Here is a 20,520-nt window from a genome sequence, read left to right as displayed (position 1 = left end):
TAAAAATCGCATACAGTGCTGACAAAATGTTACAAGACATATATGGACAAATAACCACTTAAATTGGACACAGAGACTCGTCTGGGTTTGTAAACAATGAATACGTTAGTGATCCAAATCTTCAGGCAGGCCCTGAAAACATATGCATTCTTTGCACAAAAAGGCAGTCGGCTAAGTCCCCCATTAAATTCCTTTTGTTTTCAATAAACGATTGTGGTTCGAAATATGACATGAACCTGAATCATGCAATAAATTGCATTCTTTACAATATCATCATCTGTAAGTATAAGACAGGCCTTTCTCGCCCACGGAGACGTAAGGAACTGAGATCATGGAAATTGTAAACACCAATGCACATTTGTCATCTTTTAATTTAAAAACTAGCACACAATTGTTGATTGAAATTTTAAATACTGTTTAAGAAACGCAGGTAACCCCTTTCAGGCAATGAAGCTATATTGCATTTATTGACCATGCTGATCATTGTAATTACTATCATTAAAATTCATAATTTGCAGAACTGCATGGAATGGGTTTCAACCCACGCGGAAATAATTGAAAGCAAAACAAGGAGAATCGGGATATTGCAGATGCAAGTTTACCTTCTCGTGTTATGTAGAGCCGTGCAAGTTTATTCATTTGATGGTGCCTCTTCCATTACCAAAGTCTAATGCCATGATGGCAACCATGATGAAACAGACTTCGGTGGGACCAAAATGTATTACCTTATTTCCAATGGCATGCCCTCGGTTAGGAAGTCGTTGATTTTGCTGGCGTGACTGTAGCAACAAGGTCCCGTTTCATAAAGCATTGTATAAGAACAAATGCCGAATATCAATAGCATAATTCACTATCAACCAATCAAATCGAAGAATTTCAGTAGCTTTACTGTTGTTGCAAATGTGGTATTATAACATGTTTTATGAAACCGGCCCCAGGTCTTATCACTATAGGCAACACACTTGTGCTGATCTGGGGCCCGTTGCAGAAAGAGTCGCAATCAATCACGAGTCTAAAAATCATGCGCTACTTGATTTTTAACCAATCAACAGCGCGCATTTGCGACTAGCGATTGATTTTTTTGGCTTTAAACGCAACTCTTTATGCAACAGGCCCCAGGGCTGATCTGTTGTTTGATTTTACATATTACAATAATAATCCGTTAATTTTCTAAAAATCTTCAGCGATTAGTTTTATCCGGCGAGTTGCAAATAACCTTACAACTATAGTGAAAGTTAACTTTCACAAATGAATTATTCGTTGGCTGTTCTGAATGCTCATCTTTTTTAAATTGAATGCGGACACCGTGTCAACAGCATCTGCCTATGCGCTATGTGTTTGGTTACCAGTGTAAGAAAACTGGACTTCTTATGTTGTAATTCATGATTCTAAACACCGAAATAAAGTGGCGAAACAGGTGTTTCTATTAATGAAGTGGCGAAGCAAGAGTTGTATAAGCTTCCAGCCCGTCATGCAGAATGTTGCCGATGTTTTTACTTCTTAAAGGACAAGTCCACCCCAACAAAAACTTGATTTGAATAAGAAGAGAAAAATTCAACAAGCATAACATTGAAAATTTCATAAAAATCGGATGTAAAATAAGAAAGTTATGACATTTAAAGTTTCGTCTCATTTCACAAAACAGTTATATGCATATCTCGGTCGGTATGCAAATAAGGGAACTGATGACATCACTCACTTTATCACTTATTTTACATCCGATTTTGATGAAATTTTCAGCATTTTGCTTGTCTGATTTTTCTCTATTGATTCAAATCAACATTTTTCTGAGATGGACCTGATCTTTAAGTACTCGAAATTTATCTCCAATCTCTTCAAAATCGTTGGCGTCAACGTCCATGAAATTGATTTTGTCATCTGGAAAAAATTGTTTGATTTGATCAACTCCACAGAATGAGACTCCCGCTTGACTGCGCAGGCGTGGTGTGCGTTTGGGCGTAATGATGTTTGTAAGCGTAGAGGGGATTAAAAGGTCCATCAACAAGCTATTAGTTAATGTAATGGCTAAGAACATTTATAATTTTTGATGGACACATTCGGCCTAAAGTGGTTTACTATTCAACATTGCTCAAAAACTCGAAAATATCAGAATTATTGCTTTACCAGACTTGCAGTTAGGTTGATAATCGTTCACATGAGAAGTAATGACAGCGTAGTATTATGCAGTGACATTAAGTGATGCACTTGGAAAATGTCAAAATCCAGAGGGAATCAATGATAAAACTCGTTTCGTACTTGATATTAGAGGAGCTTATCGGATGAACTTATCCTACCTGAGGGGACGACCAACTGAATAACATGTTATAAGATTACCGCCCAAGATAGAACTGGGTCGAAAAAATAGTCATCGCCTTTGAAATTTGCACTGTTTGATTTATCGACAGAATTAGGCCTTGTCGTGAGTAGCCCCACCCTAGTCGACCTTTATCCCAACGCAGCAGTGGACTTTAATGAACTGGTGTTGGACCTCAGACGTGACGCTGTCGACGACTACGGCTGGAACCAGTCTGGTCACCTCTTGACAGATGACATTACTGACGGTTGGAGATTGGGTGTATTGGCAACTCTCGGTCAGCAACCATTGTCTCGAATCACTTAGCTGTCGATGAAGAGGGAAAGTGGGATAATGAAAAAAAAACAGTAGAATCGTGTCAGTGGGTTTCAACTGCAATGATGGATCAGGATATTTTTTTTTAAATGGGCTCACGACAAACAACATTTTAATTCATGCATCTCTCCCGCTTAAAAAGAAGTGCTAACATGATAGTAATTTGTTTAATGGCCTTTGATGGTTATATGTGATGCCGCTACTTTAATTTGAAATCTTAAAAGTGATTTGTTTTGAAAAATATTGAGAATAGTTCCTGTTGTATCTGAGTATAAAACTGCAAAATAATAGCAATCACGAAAAACATTTCAAAGCTGTATATTTTCCTAATACAGTTTGACAATTCATTAAATCAACGTTCAGTGAAACTGACACGGTTTAAAGAAGATACTGTTTCATTACATTTGGTCGTGATTTAGTTGTGATTAGTTGCGGTACACGTGCGATCAATCGACGAATTTCAAAATAATACAAATATATTTTATTAAATTTTTGCTTGTCCCGGTAAAAGTGCGCATTATGTTCTTGTCCATGTAATCCCACTAAAGTAGCGAAAGGCAACACGCATTGGAAAGGTGTATCTCTTTCTGTCACTGGCTATAGCTATGAAGATTATTCAAATTTTGAACATATTTGATCATCAGTGATCATTGTGGTATCGAACATGCCTTCAAAACGAATGGGTAATATGGTAATATCTTTATTTTCAGTTTACATCCCTTTCATGTGGATACCATATACAGCATCTATGTTATAGGATACCAAGTTATGTATATCAATATGCCAATGAATTACAACCACCCCAACACAACCATACCTGCACCATTTGAACGAGTTGATCATCGGCATTGATCGCAAGCATGATATCTTCCCACTGCTCGTTTCTCGGGCACACGTAGCTTAGCGATCGTTTTGATCTGGTGCCATCACTCGTCCTCTTGGAAAGAATCGACGGGCTGTCTGAATTGTTGTCATTGGGAATCGGTGGTAACTGATCTCTCCTACGAAAGAACCTAGGCAGATCAAACATATCGAAGTTCAATCATCTGGAGTTTTAGGTATTATATTTCGTTCTAAGTTTATTGCAAACGCGTGGTATACATGTGCCTACCTGTCACACTGACCTTGAAAACATTTTTTTTTTTGGGGGGGGACAATTAAGTGTGTGTTTGTTGTTTAAAAGCGTGTGTTTGTTGTTTAAAAGCGAGATGATTTGTCTTTTTTTACATGAGGTCACTAGAACTCTTGGAAGGGTTCAATCATTTCATCCTGTGTTATTGCTTATTTTACCGGAAACGACAATGTCGGAAGATATTGATTTGATGAAAATAGAGAGTGAATAAATATCCACACCCTGAAAGAAAAATGAATGGATATATGTACAAGTGAACATTCTGTTTTCTGGCAAATAAACAAGTGTTCTCATCGGAAACACATCAATAAATAATTTGGAGAATCCATTTCCCGAGAGAGGTGGCACTCGGTCTTTGGTTAAAATTCACATAGACCCGTATTCTGATAACAGGTTTAATATAACCCGAGTCTACAGTTAACCCTGGTTTATCTAAACTTCCTCTAAACCTTACCTCCGGTCTAAGTGTAGTTTAATTCTTTTGGTATTCTGATATCCAGGTTTATCTAAACCTGTTTTATACCCGGGCCAAATTCTTTTTTGGAAATAATAATCTTCTTTTAACCAAGACTTGCACCTGTTTGGTAAATTACTGCTTGCAGGGGTGACTGCAAAAAAGTTGAATAAATTTTGCTAAAGTTGTTTTTCATAAAAATTTGGTTTCTAAGGAAACTAATTAAAACAATTGCTGCAGGAACTTCTTTAATTTCTTTACGGATAAATGTACATACACATATTTTGATAAATGAAAAATTGTGTCTTGCAGATTTGAGCCCAAAACTATCTGTGCTAAATTTCATAAGCATATTTCATAAAATGAAATAGTTCGATCCATAATAATAATAATAATAATAATAATAATGAAACGTTTTTGTATAGCGCAAAATACATAAGCAAAGTTGCATGTCTCTAAGCGCTTTTTACAAAAGGAGTGGAGATGAAGAGGAGAGCACCGGGTTCTTACATTAATTGTTTACAAAATGGTGAATAAATATGTTTTCAAGCTATTTCTAAACTTTTCGTATGGTTGTATATTTCTAAGATATTCTGGCAGATTATTCCATGAAATAGCAGCTGCATGTGAAAATGATCTTTCCCCATATGACTTTGTCACAGTATGTGGGACCTGAACTAATGACTTTTTTTACTTGAACGTAACATTCTGTCAGGTTTATATGGTGTTAACAGTTCAATAAGATACAATGGAGCAAACTGATGGAAACATTGGTATGCGAATAGAAGTACTTTGTAGTGTATGCGGGATTGGATAGGTAGCCAGTGTAAGTTTTTTAAGACTGGGGAAATTGGTTCATGTTTCTTTGTTCGTGACGAGACGGAAGACCAAAAAGCAAGCTATTACAAAAATCAAAATGGCACATAACAAAAGCATGAATTAGGCGCTCAGTAGTTGTCTTATTCAAAAAGGTGCGAATTTTGCCTATTTTATACAGTCCATAGGATGCTAACCGACATATTTGTGAAACAAAATGTTCAAAGGTGAATTTATCATCAAAAGTAACCCCTAAGTTTTTACATGTTTTGGTTGCGTGAACAAGAGTGCCATCGAGATCTAGTGTCAGTATTGGGTTACTTACTCTATAGCGAGAAGAAACATGAAGAAATTCAGTCTTGATATTGTTGAGTTTCAAACCATTTAGTTGAGACCACTCTTTGACTGATCGTACACAATTTGATATTTTTGTAGTAATGTCTTCATCATTATTTCTTTTAAATGTAATATAGTGTTGCGTATCGTCTGCATAGAACATTTTTTGAACCCCATGTGTATTAATTATATCCTCTAGAGAAGTATAGAGAGTGAATAAAACTGGGCCGAGATGTTGTTTACACATTTATTGATTCGATAATTTTCCAACAAACACACGTATATGCAGATCTATGCTAATATCTGTGCTAAACATCACGAGGATTGGTTGAAAAATAATGAAGGAGTTGAAACCCGTGAAGATTTTCATCTAATTTCATTATTTAATATGTTGTTACCATGGCACCATGATTTCAGATACAAACAGAAATGTGTCTTGCATATCTTCATATAAAAAATATTATCTGTGCCAAATTTGAAGAGAATCGGTTGAAAACTGATTAACTAGTTCAAACCAAAAGATTCTCACCTAATTTGTGTTACTGAATATGCTGTTACTATAGCAACACGATTTCTGATACAGGCATAAAATATGTTTAAACATTTTCACATCAATACTAATGCCTGTGCCGAATATGAGAATTGGTTGAAAACTAATGAAGGAGTTTAAAACCACAAGATTTTCATCTAATTTCATTATATAATATGTTGTAACCATGGCAACATGTTTTCTGATTCATAAAAAACGTGTCTCGCACATCTTCACCTAATGCCTCGGTTACATTTGCTCTACGGCGGCAGTCTTATTCAATTTTTATTCAAACCACTTATATCTGTATGATAAAGTAGCTCAAATCACAATTTTACCTCATTTTTGTTATTTGATAATGTGTAACCATGGCAATGAGATTCCTGATATAGGCATAACAGATATTTTTCGCATCTATACTTCAAGACTAATGTCTGTGCCAAATTTCATGAGAATTGGTTAAAAACTGAGTGGTTGGAACTGCACCATTTTTACATATTTTTGCCATAATATACCATTACCATGGCAACACAATTTTCGACACATGCAAACATGTATTTTGCACATCTTTACCTGAAACTAATATGTGAGCCAACTTTCATGATAATTGGTAGAAAACTGATGAAATATTTTAAACGGCAAAATTTGGTCACAATGTTATACCGTTACGATTCCAACACAAATTCTCAAAAAAGCAAAAAAAAACCCCAAAAATCTTTCATCTCCCTGCCCCCAGAATCAGAATACGAAACTAAGTTTTAAATATGGCAGTCTATTACCGCACTTAGACTAGGGTTAAGCCAGCTTATCAAAATACGGGCCAAATAGTTGAACTATCGGTACCATCTTAGCTTCTGGCGAATTCAGGATTAAAGCAGTCGCATTTTAGTAATAGATTCCAATTAGGAATGCAATTCGGATGATTGCTATAAAATATAAAGATACACGGGACCAAAGAAAAAAAAAATAAATGAGAATATATTAATTGCCTCAAATTACCAGATATGGTAGATTTTTCTTTAGATTAAACGTATAACTTTATTTCATTTCCCAATATCATTTGGACAATGTTTTTTTCATGATGCACCGAAATATTCCTGTTTTTAGATGCACCCTATACTTGTAAATCAACCATCAAACGAATAATCAAATTACTTATAGATGGAGGATCAATGATATATGTTATTACCTGCTGTAGTACGTTCGTGCTATAAACTCCTGTTCTTCTGTGAGTTGTATAATTGGGAAATCATCATGGTGATTTCTTGATGATGATAATAATTTGGACGAGATTGGTGACGATGAGGCGGGTAACCAAAAGGGTGGGAAGCGAAGACCACTTGCAGAGTTTTGGTTAATAAAAGGCCACATGGAATCCGGCAATATTGACTCACGTTTGAATTTATTCTGTAAATGAGAAGATAAAACGGGAGATAGAGAGTGAGGTATGACAATGATAATATGACACAAGACATTTTTTTGTATGGAATTTCTGCAACGTGGAGAACAATAGAAGAAAAGATATACGGTCATGATTTTAAGGAAAACAAAATATTTCGGCCTTCTTCCTCTTTAATTCCTTGGTTCTGTTTATTCGATGTAGTAAATGTTAATGAATACGCATTTTGTCCTAGATTTATTACTATCAAAATTATATTTTTCATGTATTTCGTGATATATGTATGCTTTAATTGTAATGCGCATTGAAATATGAATGGAATTCGCTCGATAAATGTAACTGTTATTGTATTAAAGGACTTGTAGATAGATAGATCGATCCTAATAAGGATCCTTAAGGGACCCCTCAAAAAAATCATTTACAATTAATTATTCTGAGGCTCTAACACAATAATAGTATATGGTAAAAAGTAATAAAATATTGAATATGTAATGAGGCGTAGGATAAGACAGTGGAGCCCGCCCGCCCCCCAAAAACAAAATAAAATGAAATAAACAACAAAGGGAATTATAATCGTCTCTATATGTCAGATTAATGTAACGATGGTGTGAATTTCTTTTCTGATAAAAAAACTTACTTCTTCTTGTTTTCCTTGACATAATTTCTCAGGTTGAATCACATATTTAAGACAGGTGTTAATGCTACAACACGTAGTGGGATCGCATTGTGGCATACTTGTTGAAGCCGACTCAGCTGTCGTATGTCGGAAGGTGGTTCGTGCGCCGCTTCGACGTCGCCGTGCTATCCTATACGCGTGGACGTGTCTTGAAGCAAACAAGGTCAGTAGAGAGAGAAGGAGGATATTTGTGGCGACATTCATCGTCTCCTATGAGACGTTATTGCTGGAAATTAAGTAAAAAGAAAGAACAAAAACAAAACATTATTAACAATAAAACAGGAGAAAAATATCCAAGATGAATGATTTTCAAATCAATAATACACCCTAGAATGGTCTTCTTAAGTTTGGCAAACGTAAAGAAAAGGAATGCTATTGTCACAATCGAATAACGCCAACAATTTAATGAGGGACAGTCGTGTGAAGGAAGATGGTTCTCTCTCCAAGAACAAAGCTTTGAATACTCATTGTATAGTATAACCTTTAAACAAGGGGATCCAGGATTTTCCAAGGGGGGGGGGCAAAGTCAGTTTCGGAGGAAAATTTTGACAAGCCCCCCCCCCCAAAAAAAAAGTTTCAACCAAAAAGTTAGGGTATTTCGTGACCGAAAAATGTTTACAAGCAAAAAAGAGGGGGGGGGGGGAGGCACGTGCACCCTGTACCCCCCTGAATCCGCGCCTTCCTTTAAATACAACATTTAATTAATCATCCAGAAGTTTTCTTATGAAATTTGTTGATTTATCATGTTTGAGGGGCACGTGGTTTCGGCAAAATATATTTGGAAATAGATTCATTTTTTTGTGATTGCTTGAAAATAAAGCAATTTTGCCTTGATCTGCCATTTATTTATCTACGTATAAGAATTACCATGGTTATCATTCACTTACGCCTTGCTCTCCAGCGGCACCTTCAACGAAGATCCCGCCGTTACTCATTGTTTACGACACAATAATCATCCCTCCATCCTGGATAACAATTTTTTTTATAATGCCCTGGGTAATGTTTCAAAGAAATTGCAGGTAGATCGGGGTGAAACGGGGAAAACTAAGCATGATTTAATGAAAATGACATGAAATTTGCTGCAAGATAAAAACTCTCTATCCATGTTAATGTGAGTACTCTGATGGGTGTCATTGCGTGTTAGGCTTCCTTTGAATTCAATTTAAAGAGTGTCAGGTTAAATTGGGTTCGCCTCGAAATGTTCCAGTGGTTTCAGGCATCGCCTAGACAAGCGTCAAAGGACCACAGGATTCAATTCGATTTTAAGGGTGGAGTTACAGGCCTAGGTAGGAGGGGGCCGGTTGTACCAAGGGAATTAACATCGAATGACTACTTTTAAACTATAACATGGGAGCGGTCACTGAATGGTAGAGCGCCTTTGCCTCATCATCGGGAGGTCGCATGTTTGACGCCAAACCAATGGACACCAAATATTTGGAAAACTGGACCTCATGCGCTCGACTTTTGAGAATGGAGAAGGGTTTAAGTAGAATCTTAAGTCATGGAGGACATGCTTGAAATTAAGACAACAATTAGAGTGTTTACCCTAGGTAAATAATCATGATCCACCATAGCTTTGAATCAGGTTATGTGGAATGGAAAATATTTCTCTTTAAACACAAGAATGGCACAACATTGAGGTTTAAAGAAACTTTGAGGAAAATTAAAACTGCTTAAAATTATAATTGCTTCATTGCCGAAGGATCACCATTTTCAATGATTATTAGAGCCAATCACTCGGCTATATAGTAGCACCATAGACATTTATTATGTGGAAGCACGAATAATTGATATTACTTTCGACATGTTCGAGTTACGGCACAGTCTCATCGGCAAAACTGACACCCGATTTGTCCTAAATACTACGTGCGTTCGATGCCTAGTGTACTCCTCTTCGATTCGTTAGTATATGACTGTAGCATATGTCGTGTTAGGCCTAATCGATATGCATATGTTTCTATAATACTAAATACACTCATTAACTCTCAGACTATATTATCGATTGGAAAGTAATAGGTCGGTTGATTAATTCGACCTTGATAGAACACTAATACGGTCATGTATGTACCTACACCAACTCCTACCTGTAACAAACTTTCAGACCTACCAATGTATGATGCAATCACACCAATAAAACCGACTCTAAAATGACGTACCGGTTGTGGGTTGTACGAAATAATATGTATGCTTTATATAATGTTTTTACCTTGAATGTTTTTATCACTTGTATATACATGTTTTGTTTTTATGCTTTTAGGGCCCCCTTTTGATACCAGCCTTTGCTGAAAGGGCACCCTATTGAAATATTGTTTAATGAATAAATAAGCCGTGGCAGATGCAGCTTTCGCCAGTAGAGGGGGGGGGGGGGGGGGCTGAAAAATATTTTCACTAACATCCTCCCGATCGGCAACTACAGGCTATTGTTGTTCGTTTATTCTTACAAAAAAATAGGTATGCCATAAAGCAAATAAATGATGCGACCTCAAAGTGCGAATATATATGTGGAAGAAGACGTGGGCGTACGTCGAAAATTTGGACTTGGACATAAATTTTGTCGGAACTATAATAATGCATCACCTCTCTGCCTCTTTTTTTTCATCAAAAAAATAGTCTGATGGCGAAGCGCGAGCTGGAAAACATGGGCATTTCGACCTAGAACCTTCACCTTTTAAGCATTCTTTTAACCATTATCAGGATGGTTATGAATCTAAATAAACAATACGAATAACGAGCTGATTTTTTTTATATTCCGATATGAAAACCTGAACAGTTAAACACGTTCTTCTTAAAGATTTAATATATCTCAATAAAAAGTATAAAAAATTATTTGATATAGGGCTACTGACCTGAAAAGAAGCATTTCAAAGACTAGCTATTTGTGAAAATTCATGAATGGGATACGTTTCTCGTTAATCAAATAATGCAAGCTCGTAGCGCGAGCTAAACATATCTGATATTCAGCATTTTATTTAATATCTAGATGCGTATCTCGCTAACAAAAAATGATTAAAACTCGAATAGTGAGCATATTGACTTGAAAACATGATATTTTAAATCCCATACTCTTGAGCAAATTGTTATCTCACTGGCGAGCGAATCTGGTTTAGTTTTATCTCACTGGCGAGCGAATCTGGTTTAGTTTTATATAAACACCAGCATTTTTTTCTTCAAATTATTTCCCTCCCTTTTGTTTTATTCACCTTTCTCTTTATCCTTTTTTCCTATTTCTCCCACCTTCTATTTCTTCTTCCTTATTTTTTTTAGTTTTCCTCCTTCTTTGCGCAGTCATTAGAGGGGGCCTGCGACCCCATCGGCCCACTCTACCTTTATTGAAATGAATCGGTAACGTTGATGTGACTGTAACATCAGTTTGAACTCTATGGCCCGTATTCTGAAGTCGGGTTTAACTTAGACTCGGGTTTAAAGTTGTGGTTTAAGTATGGCGAGCCAATTGTCACATAAATCACTAACAGTAGAGACATCATACTTCAGCTCATTTGGCTCTTAAATCATTCATAATTGTCTAGAAAGTATAAAAAAAATTATTGGCTTCACCATCGATGAATCAGGAAAGAGCACAGTAAACATAAGAAACATGCAACTTAATAAAAAAATTGATACGTTTGGCTTCCCATACTTAAACCACAACTTTAAACCTGAGTTTAACTTAAACCCGACTTCAGAATATGGGCCTATGAATACAAAATAAGTGAATGACGACTCAGGTTCAACGTTTCCGTCTCACCCTAGAGCTACGCAGCCAATAAGAGAAAATCGCATGAGTGATATCAAACTATTCTTCATTTTGTTTGGTCGTTCCAGATCTGTTTGTGATTCAGGTCGGGATTAGTTTATTTATGTCCAAATATCGTTAATTAGTTTCCATTGCATTATAATAGAGGGAGAGAAAACACGGAATGTTCTAACACATTTATATTAAATCGCGCGTTTTCTCTCTCCAAATGACTTATACTTCCCCTTGCCAATGACCCAGTGCTCCTTGTATTCAGGTGAGTGGGTGACCTGGAGAAAGAAAGCTTGAGGCGTATTCTTATGTCTAATGAATTATACGGATGGTTGATCACGTGCTAGATATCGATATAAGATCACCCCGAGGCTCACTTCTTTCGTATCTCAAAGAAATCATCACTTTCGTCATCAGCCAAATAGAAACACGAATGCGAATGAAACAGGTTTATGAACTATGACACAGCGTACGCATACTTGACTTAAGACAACAGTTGTTACATTTTATTTTCATCAGATGGTGGGGGATGATACCATTTGTACTTCATCTATATATATACACAAACACACGTACACACCCTCAAATACAAATGTATTACATATTGTGCACTCTTAATATTTTGGGCAACATACTGTCCAAGCAACAATTGGTTAAAAATGATCCAACTCTGGGTAGTTTTCAACCAATACTTTGTAGATTTCACCCAAATCACATATTACTGGTTTAAAACTACCCAGAATTTGATAAAGTGTTAACCAATTGTTGTGGGCATTTTTTGCCCAACATTTTAAGAGTGTACCCTTAATCGCCACGTTGTCCCATGTACGCCATTAATTACAAATTACAGCAACTGTACATGTCTGACACGTAAATAAGTTCCTAGAGTAAAATCGACTCCTGAAGACGGACAGTCAACCTGTCCGAAACGTCGAGTCTCTCTACTACTCATCATCTCTACTCGCCGACTCAAGCCAGCATCTCCTCATCAGCTCTACTACTCAAGCTGTTCTCACCCAACATTCCTTCTGGTTTACAGTCCTTTTCAGGACTATTTTTAAGAAAGAATATTCTACTCTCAAATCTCAACTTTCTCACCTATCCACTTTTTTTCTTCTTCTATCCACTGTTTCTATAACACTCTAAATGGTGTACCGTAAACCACATCAGCAATTGTACATGCCACCATGCAAACCTTCAAACAACATCTAAATAAGTTCGTCTTTGTATTTACTTTATGGTGCATGTGAGATACAATGTACGTTCATCATGTACATTTTCATTAACATGTCAAGAATATGTATATGTTTATATATATATATTATGTGTGTGTATGAAGTTATACATGTACAACAGCTTTGGCAACATTTTTATTCAAACTTTGTGCGAAAGAAATGGATGAAGAGAACAATGGTAGGCGTAGCTTATATCAAGGTTCCCCCGAGCTATCTACCCTTTGGAAAAATTGTTGATGCCGAAAAAAATGTTTCTGCTGGGAATCCAACCAAGGCCCCTACATGTAGCTTTGAACGCCGGTGCCTTAACCACTAGACCACAGAGACGGGTTAGTGGCTAGGGCGACTCCCATTCGATTGACCGTCAGATAGACAGATTCCGACACTATACAAATTATAATTTCCTTTGTCGGGTGATCAAAGGTATTGCTTTGATATATATATATACCATATATATATACTATCTAGTGTATATATATATATATATATATATATATACACTATATATATATACCATTTATATATACCATTTACTATACCATTAATGATTATATTTATGATTATATATGATTATTATATATATATATATATATATATATATATATATATAAAAGTGGTAGTAAAATAAGAGCTCTGATTGGCTGGATTGGTACCAAGTGACCTCCATACAAAAAGTTATATTCTTCATACATGTACATATATAGAATATAACTTTAAATTTTGGAGGGTAAACCTGTGTTAAATAACTGGGGAGAAAAACCGATTAATGACAATGCGCATTTAACCCAATTAGCCAGTCAGTCCTGCCCGTCTGCATTTACTAAACGCATGCAACGCGTTGAATATTAATTTTATAGTGACGTCACATTTCCTGCAACGTTACATTATGGACCGTATATTTTGGATGGTACGTGTGCAACAGTACGAATGATTGACATTCCATCTCCCATTTGCACACGTACAACACATTTACACTTAAGTATGCATTGTACAATTTTCTATGATAAATTAGTGAACATTCTATCAATATCAATATCACAGGACTACATGTATATGAACTCCAAATATAAGATGATCCGCCATGTATGTGCTTTTCACCTCGGCCATCGGCCTCGGCCTCGGAATAATTTCATATTGATTGTACATAGATCCAGTATATTGAACAATAGATTGTACACTGTTTATAAATTATATATGTGTATATATATATACACATGTATATACTTCAGTAAATTTCATATCGAAATTACAGCCGCATCAACATGATTAAGAACAAAATGCAGCATCTACCAAGGAAGGTTACTGACCCAAAATCAACGATTCGTATTCATAGGACAATGTATGGCAAGTCAGGGTGCGAATTATCAATTGCCAGAAAATAACCAGTTAAATGATAAAAAAAGTATGAAATGTGTTTTCTAAAGGTGAATATCACCCCGTCGAACAGTTTGTTGTTATAATAGCAGAAAAATAGGTTTAAAGAGTATCTATCATTGATTAAAAAAGTAATTAGATTTTTCTTTATTTATTTATTTGTAAAAGATATTTTCTATAATTTTTTTCATTAATGACGTCATGTACGAAAATGCATTTATTTCGATTATTCAATGGTTCGATATAACACCTTTTTTTTCTTTTTAGGAGGGTCGTTAATGTATTTGTCTATTGATCGACTGAAGGCACAATAAAAACCATTTTCAATTTTCAGAGAAAATTACAATTCATTAAACGATAATATGTAAGAGTGTCGCTCGACAATAACGCCACAAAGCAAATAATTATAGTTTTAATTTCTTTGATGGATTTTCGTCAAACCTTCCGCAATATTTTTTTTCTTACTGATATTTTTACATTAACCTTTTTGTCATGGTGGCTTTCTTCGTCAAAACAGTGTGAGAGGAGAAAGATAAAAAAAAAACGATCCGTGAAGATGGGATAATGGATAAGGCAAGTGAGGGTCTTTATTTTACTATTAATTGTCAGAAAATAGCATTTTAATCATTATGATAAAACCAAAAACTGCAAAACATCGTGGGAGAGTTTAGATAATAATTACAATCCTCTTTGCCTTAAGTACCTAGTTAATGATCCATTTATTAAATATCATCATGTATTCATTTATTCGCTTCCTCTATTCCTCCATGGAAATAGTTTACTAAGATCAGATGAATGTTTATTGCAATAGTAGAGGCCATCATTGTGATCCCTTTTTCAAAGGGGAAGGCAGCCTTGGTCGTAATTGTTTTTGGAAAGAGGAAAATAAACAGGATGGTGAAAAAGGGAAAGAAATTGGAAAAGCAATAAGAAAGCTATGGCTGGTTTAAATCGAGATCCTAAGATAATGTAGATTTCAAATCGGCAACTGGGTAAAAAAAATATGACAAGGGGGCAATGACAACTTTCCCATAGGCCATGTACTTAGTTATCAGGGATTTGTGATTTTCTCTATTATCTATTCCCCTTCGGCAGTAATCTAAATATAACCCAGGTGATATATTGTTTTATGACCTCATGAAAGAACAAAATATGATTCTAAATAAGACTTACGATTTGTGTTTATGTATTGGAGTACATGGAAAAGCAGTCATTGTCTTACATCACTATGACATCACATTCTTAAGTCTCCATTGGTCTAGTAATTTCCATTTTTTGAACGTTAAAAATTCACAACTTTCTTTTGTTTGTCTGAAATTGTTCAAACTGTGACCTATCAACTTGTCAGATTTGTATCTTTCCTCTAAAATTAAGTTTTTATTTGGGGTTGGCTTCCCCTTTAAGATGCCATCGCGAGCATGGGGGTGACAAAGGTGACATTTTGATGATAATCGCGTCATTCACGGAAATTTTTCGGTAATTACCTACACTGAATAACTCAAACGAAAACACAAATTACAAACAGGTGATGAATTTCTTGAAAATACGCTGCTGCATGAGAGAAATTTCCTTCTATTTTTGACGTATCTATAATACCCACGTGGGTGTATTGCACCATTGAATGCGATCTCACGTACGCATTTCTAACAGAAAATCGATTAGTATCAGTTTATAGCAATGTTAATAGTCGTTCTAAATGTACCGCTGAGAAGTAAGTCGCAAGTTCGGTCAGTTGATAAAACCATCGATATATCATCAGTACGTCTATAAATGACTTCATAATTTGTTATGAATTCATTCATGTCACATGTTTTGGCGATTGTTAATTTCATTCTAAAAGAAATACATTCAATAAAGTTTTTTATGGGCTTGCCGAACGATTTCCAATAGGTTATCATATAGTGGCGGGCGTTTATTTATGTCTCAACATGATCATTGAATAAGTTTGGTCCTGAATTCAAATGTCTTCTTTTAATTTAAAAAAATTACTTTTAAGACTGCGTTACCTATACATTATAACAGTGTATGCTTAAATATCATAAAGGATGAACATAAACAAAGTAGAACGATCGTTGTCATGGTTGTCGGGGCCATCTCCTCGACACTTTTCGCGGGAAATCATCTCATGCAATTTTTCTATTAAGTTTAATGCAATTTTGACATCAAATTTGCGATGCCCGTTATTCCAAAATTACACAACATAATGCTAATGCATTACAGACCCAAAATCTTTCGAAAACGTAATTTTACGTACAAATCCAATTGAAATTTCATTTGTAAACTAAATTCATAACTGTAGCATTATTTCTTAATCATTTTCAATGGAATCTATTCATCTCGTTTTGTTTATGATCGAAAAATTTTAATTTTTCAATTTTCATTTGTAAAAAGTCGATAAACAGCGAAATATATGTACAGTTAATTCCATATTTGATACCTAAGCATGCCATTGAATTCCGTGTCGCTAAATGTCAAATAATGTTATTTTGAATATCATTTTCGTAACAGGGTTAACTGCTCCGATTTCCTAACCCTAACTTAAAACAAGATTTATTACAATCTCATATATTTTCTCCTCAGTCATGTCAGTTTTCCATTCTGTTACACTATAATTACCAGATAATTGTTTTCTTTCTTGAATAAATACCCAACCTCTTTGACTTTATTTCTGTCTAGATCCCTCCTTTCCTCCGATTTCATTCTGTCTTTCTTTCTGTTTTTTTTTACCTTTCAGCCATGCGTGTTATATGCTTTATATTTCCATCAATTTTCTAAGGTAGAATTATTTCCCATAACCATTTTTTTTTATACATGCTCATTTTATTGTCTTATGCCTGCATTCAACATGCCGTCAACTAAATGTAATATAGCCTCTGGTTGATATTTTCAGTGTATATATTTAGAATAAACCATTCAATAAATCAAATTTCATTTTAGTGCATAAATTACCATTCTTGCTTAATTAAAATAAATGTGAGTAATTTTTACCATAAGAATATACAAATTTTCACTGTACGCCATGGAAAACGAGCCCGCCAATTTTCGTCACAATCAACAGTCGATATGCACATACATATTTTTTTTTAACCAGCCTCCGAAATACCCCAGTCTCATAGGGATGAGGTATATCTTGACCTTTGTGGTGTAACATGTCTAATGAAAACGAATATGTGTCAAAGCATTTGATAATACATCAGATAAATCAAAATAAACAAAGTATATCTCCTTGTCAAGGTCTCGTGAATGACATTTCACATGCTATGAATCATGTCATATAATTGGTAAAAAGACAATCACGGGATAATTACCCATCAATTATATTTTTAGGTGATGGAACTTCTGTTTTTTGCTGATCACTTCCCCTACACAAATTTCAAGCTAGTTGCTTTGTCGTTTCTAGTAAGTGGTAAGCTTGTGATATACTTGCAAACAATAATTCCTATTATAATTACTAACATTATTATTGTTAAATTGTGAATTTTTATTACTTTATTGACGCTGTCATAACATTCTTAATCATTATATATTCTGATCTTCAACCGTTTTGTGGACATTATACCACATGAAAATTATCACGATGTATGTATATACTAGTATATGACTCGGTATGAATCTGTGGACATCAAACGAGTCTTGTTGGAATAAAGCAGGAGTCGGCCTTGTTTATTTTTATATCTAAATATATATATATACACTAGTATACAGACATACACACACACCCTCACACACACACACACACACACACACCCTCACACACACACACACACACGCACACACACGCCCACAAACACACACACACACACACACATATATATATATATATATATATATATATATATATACATTATAAGCTCGGTTAATTTTGGATGTTCTTTCCTAATTTTCCTAATTTTCGCATTTAGTCTCTCTTCATTTAAATACATATATCACATATATATATATATATATATATATATATATATATATATATATATATATATATATATATATATATATATATGTATATATATATATATATATAATATATGTGTGAAGCTATACATGTACAACAGCTTTGGCAACTCTTTTATTTACATATTGTAAAGAAATGGATGAAGAGAACAATGGTAGACGTAGCTTAAATCAAGGTTCCCCAGAGCTATCTACCCTTTGGAAAAATTGGTTATGCCGAAAAAATATCTCTGCCGGGAATCGAACCCGGATCCCCAGCTATGAACGCCGGTGCCTTAACCACTAGACCACAGAGACGGGCTAGTGGCTAGGCCGACCGAGATCCGATTGACCGTCAGAAAGACAGATTTTCGACACTACAGTGCGTATCAAAAAAAAGTTTACACTTTGAAAAAGGCCTGGGAATTTAAAAATATACAACATGTGGGTAATTTTTTCACATACAATCCTGGGTTTGGGTCTCATCTATCCAATGAAAGTGAAAGTTTTGACAGAATGTTAAAATTAAGTGAGCACTGTCCATTTTTGTAAAGCTCGCAGAAATCTGTTTGCGCAGAAATGCCCGTTTGTCAAGGGGAAAGGGTGAAATCAAACTTACCCTGCGAAACATTTATCATACATTTCCCTTGCACTTTTAGTCAATTGAAATAAAACGGATACATTCAAGCATTTTCTAACAATTTTGCCACCCAAATTGAAATTTTTCCACTTAGTGTACACAACCTTTTTGTGCCTGCTGGATCTGAGGACATAACTGAATCTGAAACAAAGTTTATATCAGACATCTCTTGCACTTTTTCACTAAGTTTTTATCATTTAAAATGGGTTAATACACTTCATTTTTTATTTAATACTTGTTTCTCCACACTTTTTCCAAGCTTGATAATGATTAACAAAATGAAAATCAAGCCTAAGCCATTTCATGTAAATCACAGCTCAGTGTAAAGCAAATATCGTCCCGATGGCCTTGGTGTGTGGGGGATTGGGGGTGGCGCAATGCACTCCTCGAAAGTGGTTTGGGCAAAGAAACAAGTTAAATAGGTAAAAGATATCTTCAAATCAATTTTACTAGCTAAATTCCACGTGTTATTCATGATTAAGGTCTAATTTTATTTGCATCACTATTTCAAAGTTCTGCGCAAATCATTTTTCACTAACTTCAAAAGTAAGTGGTGCTCACTCAAGCGGAAATATTTTTCGACAGTTTTATCGTCATTTGCTTAAATGGACCTGTACCAATGTTAAAATGTGGAAAAATCTTCAGGATATTACAAATGTAAAATTTTACAGGATTTTTTCTAAGTGTAAACTTTTTTTTGATACGCACTGTATACCATTTACCTTTGTCGGGTGAAGGTGGGTTTTGATATATATATATATATATATATATATATATATATATATATATATATATATATATATATATATATATATATGTATATATATATATTATATATGTATATATATATATATATATATATATATACTATAAGCTCTGCTAATTTTGTTCCAAGTTTTCATATTTCTCGCATGTAAGTCTCTCTTCAGTTTCTCCTATTTCATGTAAGCAAACTATTTGGTTGGGTTTACATTTCCTTTAACCATAAGTGAACTATATTACTCTCTGTGTTTCACGAAGATGATTTTTTTACTCGTAATGTTTTATAAATTTGATTTTCACTTTTTTTGAAATTCACATCGCCATGAACAGTATATTTATAGGCGTTTTCTTTTTTATGGGTAAAAGTACGCATCAAAGTTTATGGACGAAAAAAAAAATATTTGCAATCAAAGAAAGCTTAAATCCTAAATTTTGATTTTCGATTATTGAAAAAATTAGCATTGCTCTCGGGGATATAAAGAAGATAATCTCTTTTCGTAATAAATATTCGCATTACTGGTTTATTCAATTGCTAGAAAATTCATATCTGTTTGCAATGCACATCAGTATTTTCTTGAATACATTTCAGAACAAAATATTCAATGATTCATTTCAATCAGAGCGGAGATTTCTACCCCGACAACCGTTTTATGTTATTTTCGCCTGTTTTGAATCCAATATCCCTTTTCGGCCCTCTAATCCTTTGCAATTTAGGTACATGTATATGATACAAATCTTCCAATTTAAATTATTACTTGCCATATTTTGGATCGTGTGAAAAAGAAATACGATTCAAGGCAAGAGACCAATCGCCATTCTTGTGCATAGGGTGGGTTCGTGTCAGGTGATTGAGAGGACTTCGA

General features: G+C 34.8%; 1 protein-coding gene across 1 annotated transcript in view; it reads right to left on the bottom strand.

Moving 5' to 3' along the window:
- Nucleotides 1–1,738: 1,738 nt before the first annotated feature.
- Nucleotides 1,739–20,520, bottom strand: part of LOC121415944 — a 30,604-nt gene continuing 11,822 nt past the window's right edge. Inside the window, exons 2-5 of the mRNA XM_041609351.1 lie at nucleotides 7,933–8,197; nucleotides 7,086–7,303; nucleotides 3,447–3,642; nucleotides 1,739–2,620 (exon numbers count right to left, since the gene is read on the bottom strand). Coding sequence (XP_041465285.1) covers nucleotides 2,435–2,620; nucleotides 3,447–3,642; nucleotides 7,086–7,303; nucleotides 7,933–8,175 — 843 coding nt within the window. The 5' untranslated portion in view covers nucleotides 8,176–8,197 and the 3' untranslated portion in view covers nucleotides 1,739–2,434. The remainder of the gene's footprint in view (nucleotides 2,621–3,446; nucleotides 3,643–7,085; nucleotides 7,304–7,932; nucleotides 8,198–20,520) is intronic.

Source organism: Lytechinus variegatus, chromosome 5 (assembly GCF_018143015.1).
Source record: "Lytechinus variegatus isolate NC3 chromosome 5, Lvar_3.0, whole genome shotgun sequence".
Classification (NCBI taxonomy): Eukaryota; Metazoa; Echinodermata; class Echinoidea; order Temnopleuroida; family Toxopneustidae; genus Lytechinus; species Lytechinus variegatus.
Note: the sequence above shows the minus strand (reverse complement) of the source record. Positions and strands in the feature narration are given on the sequence as shown.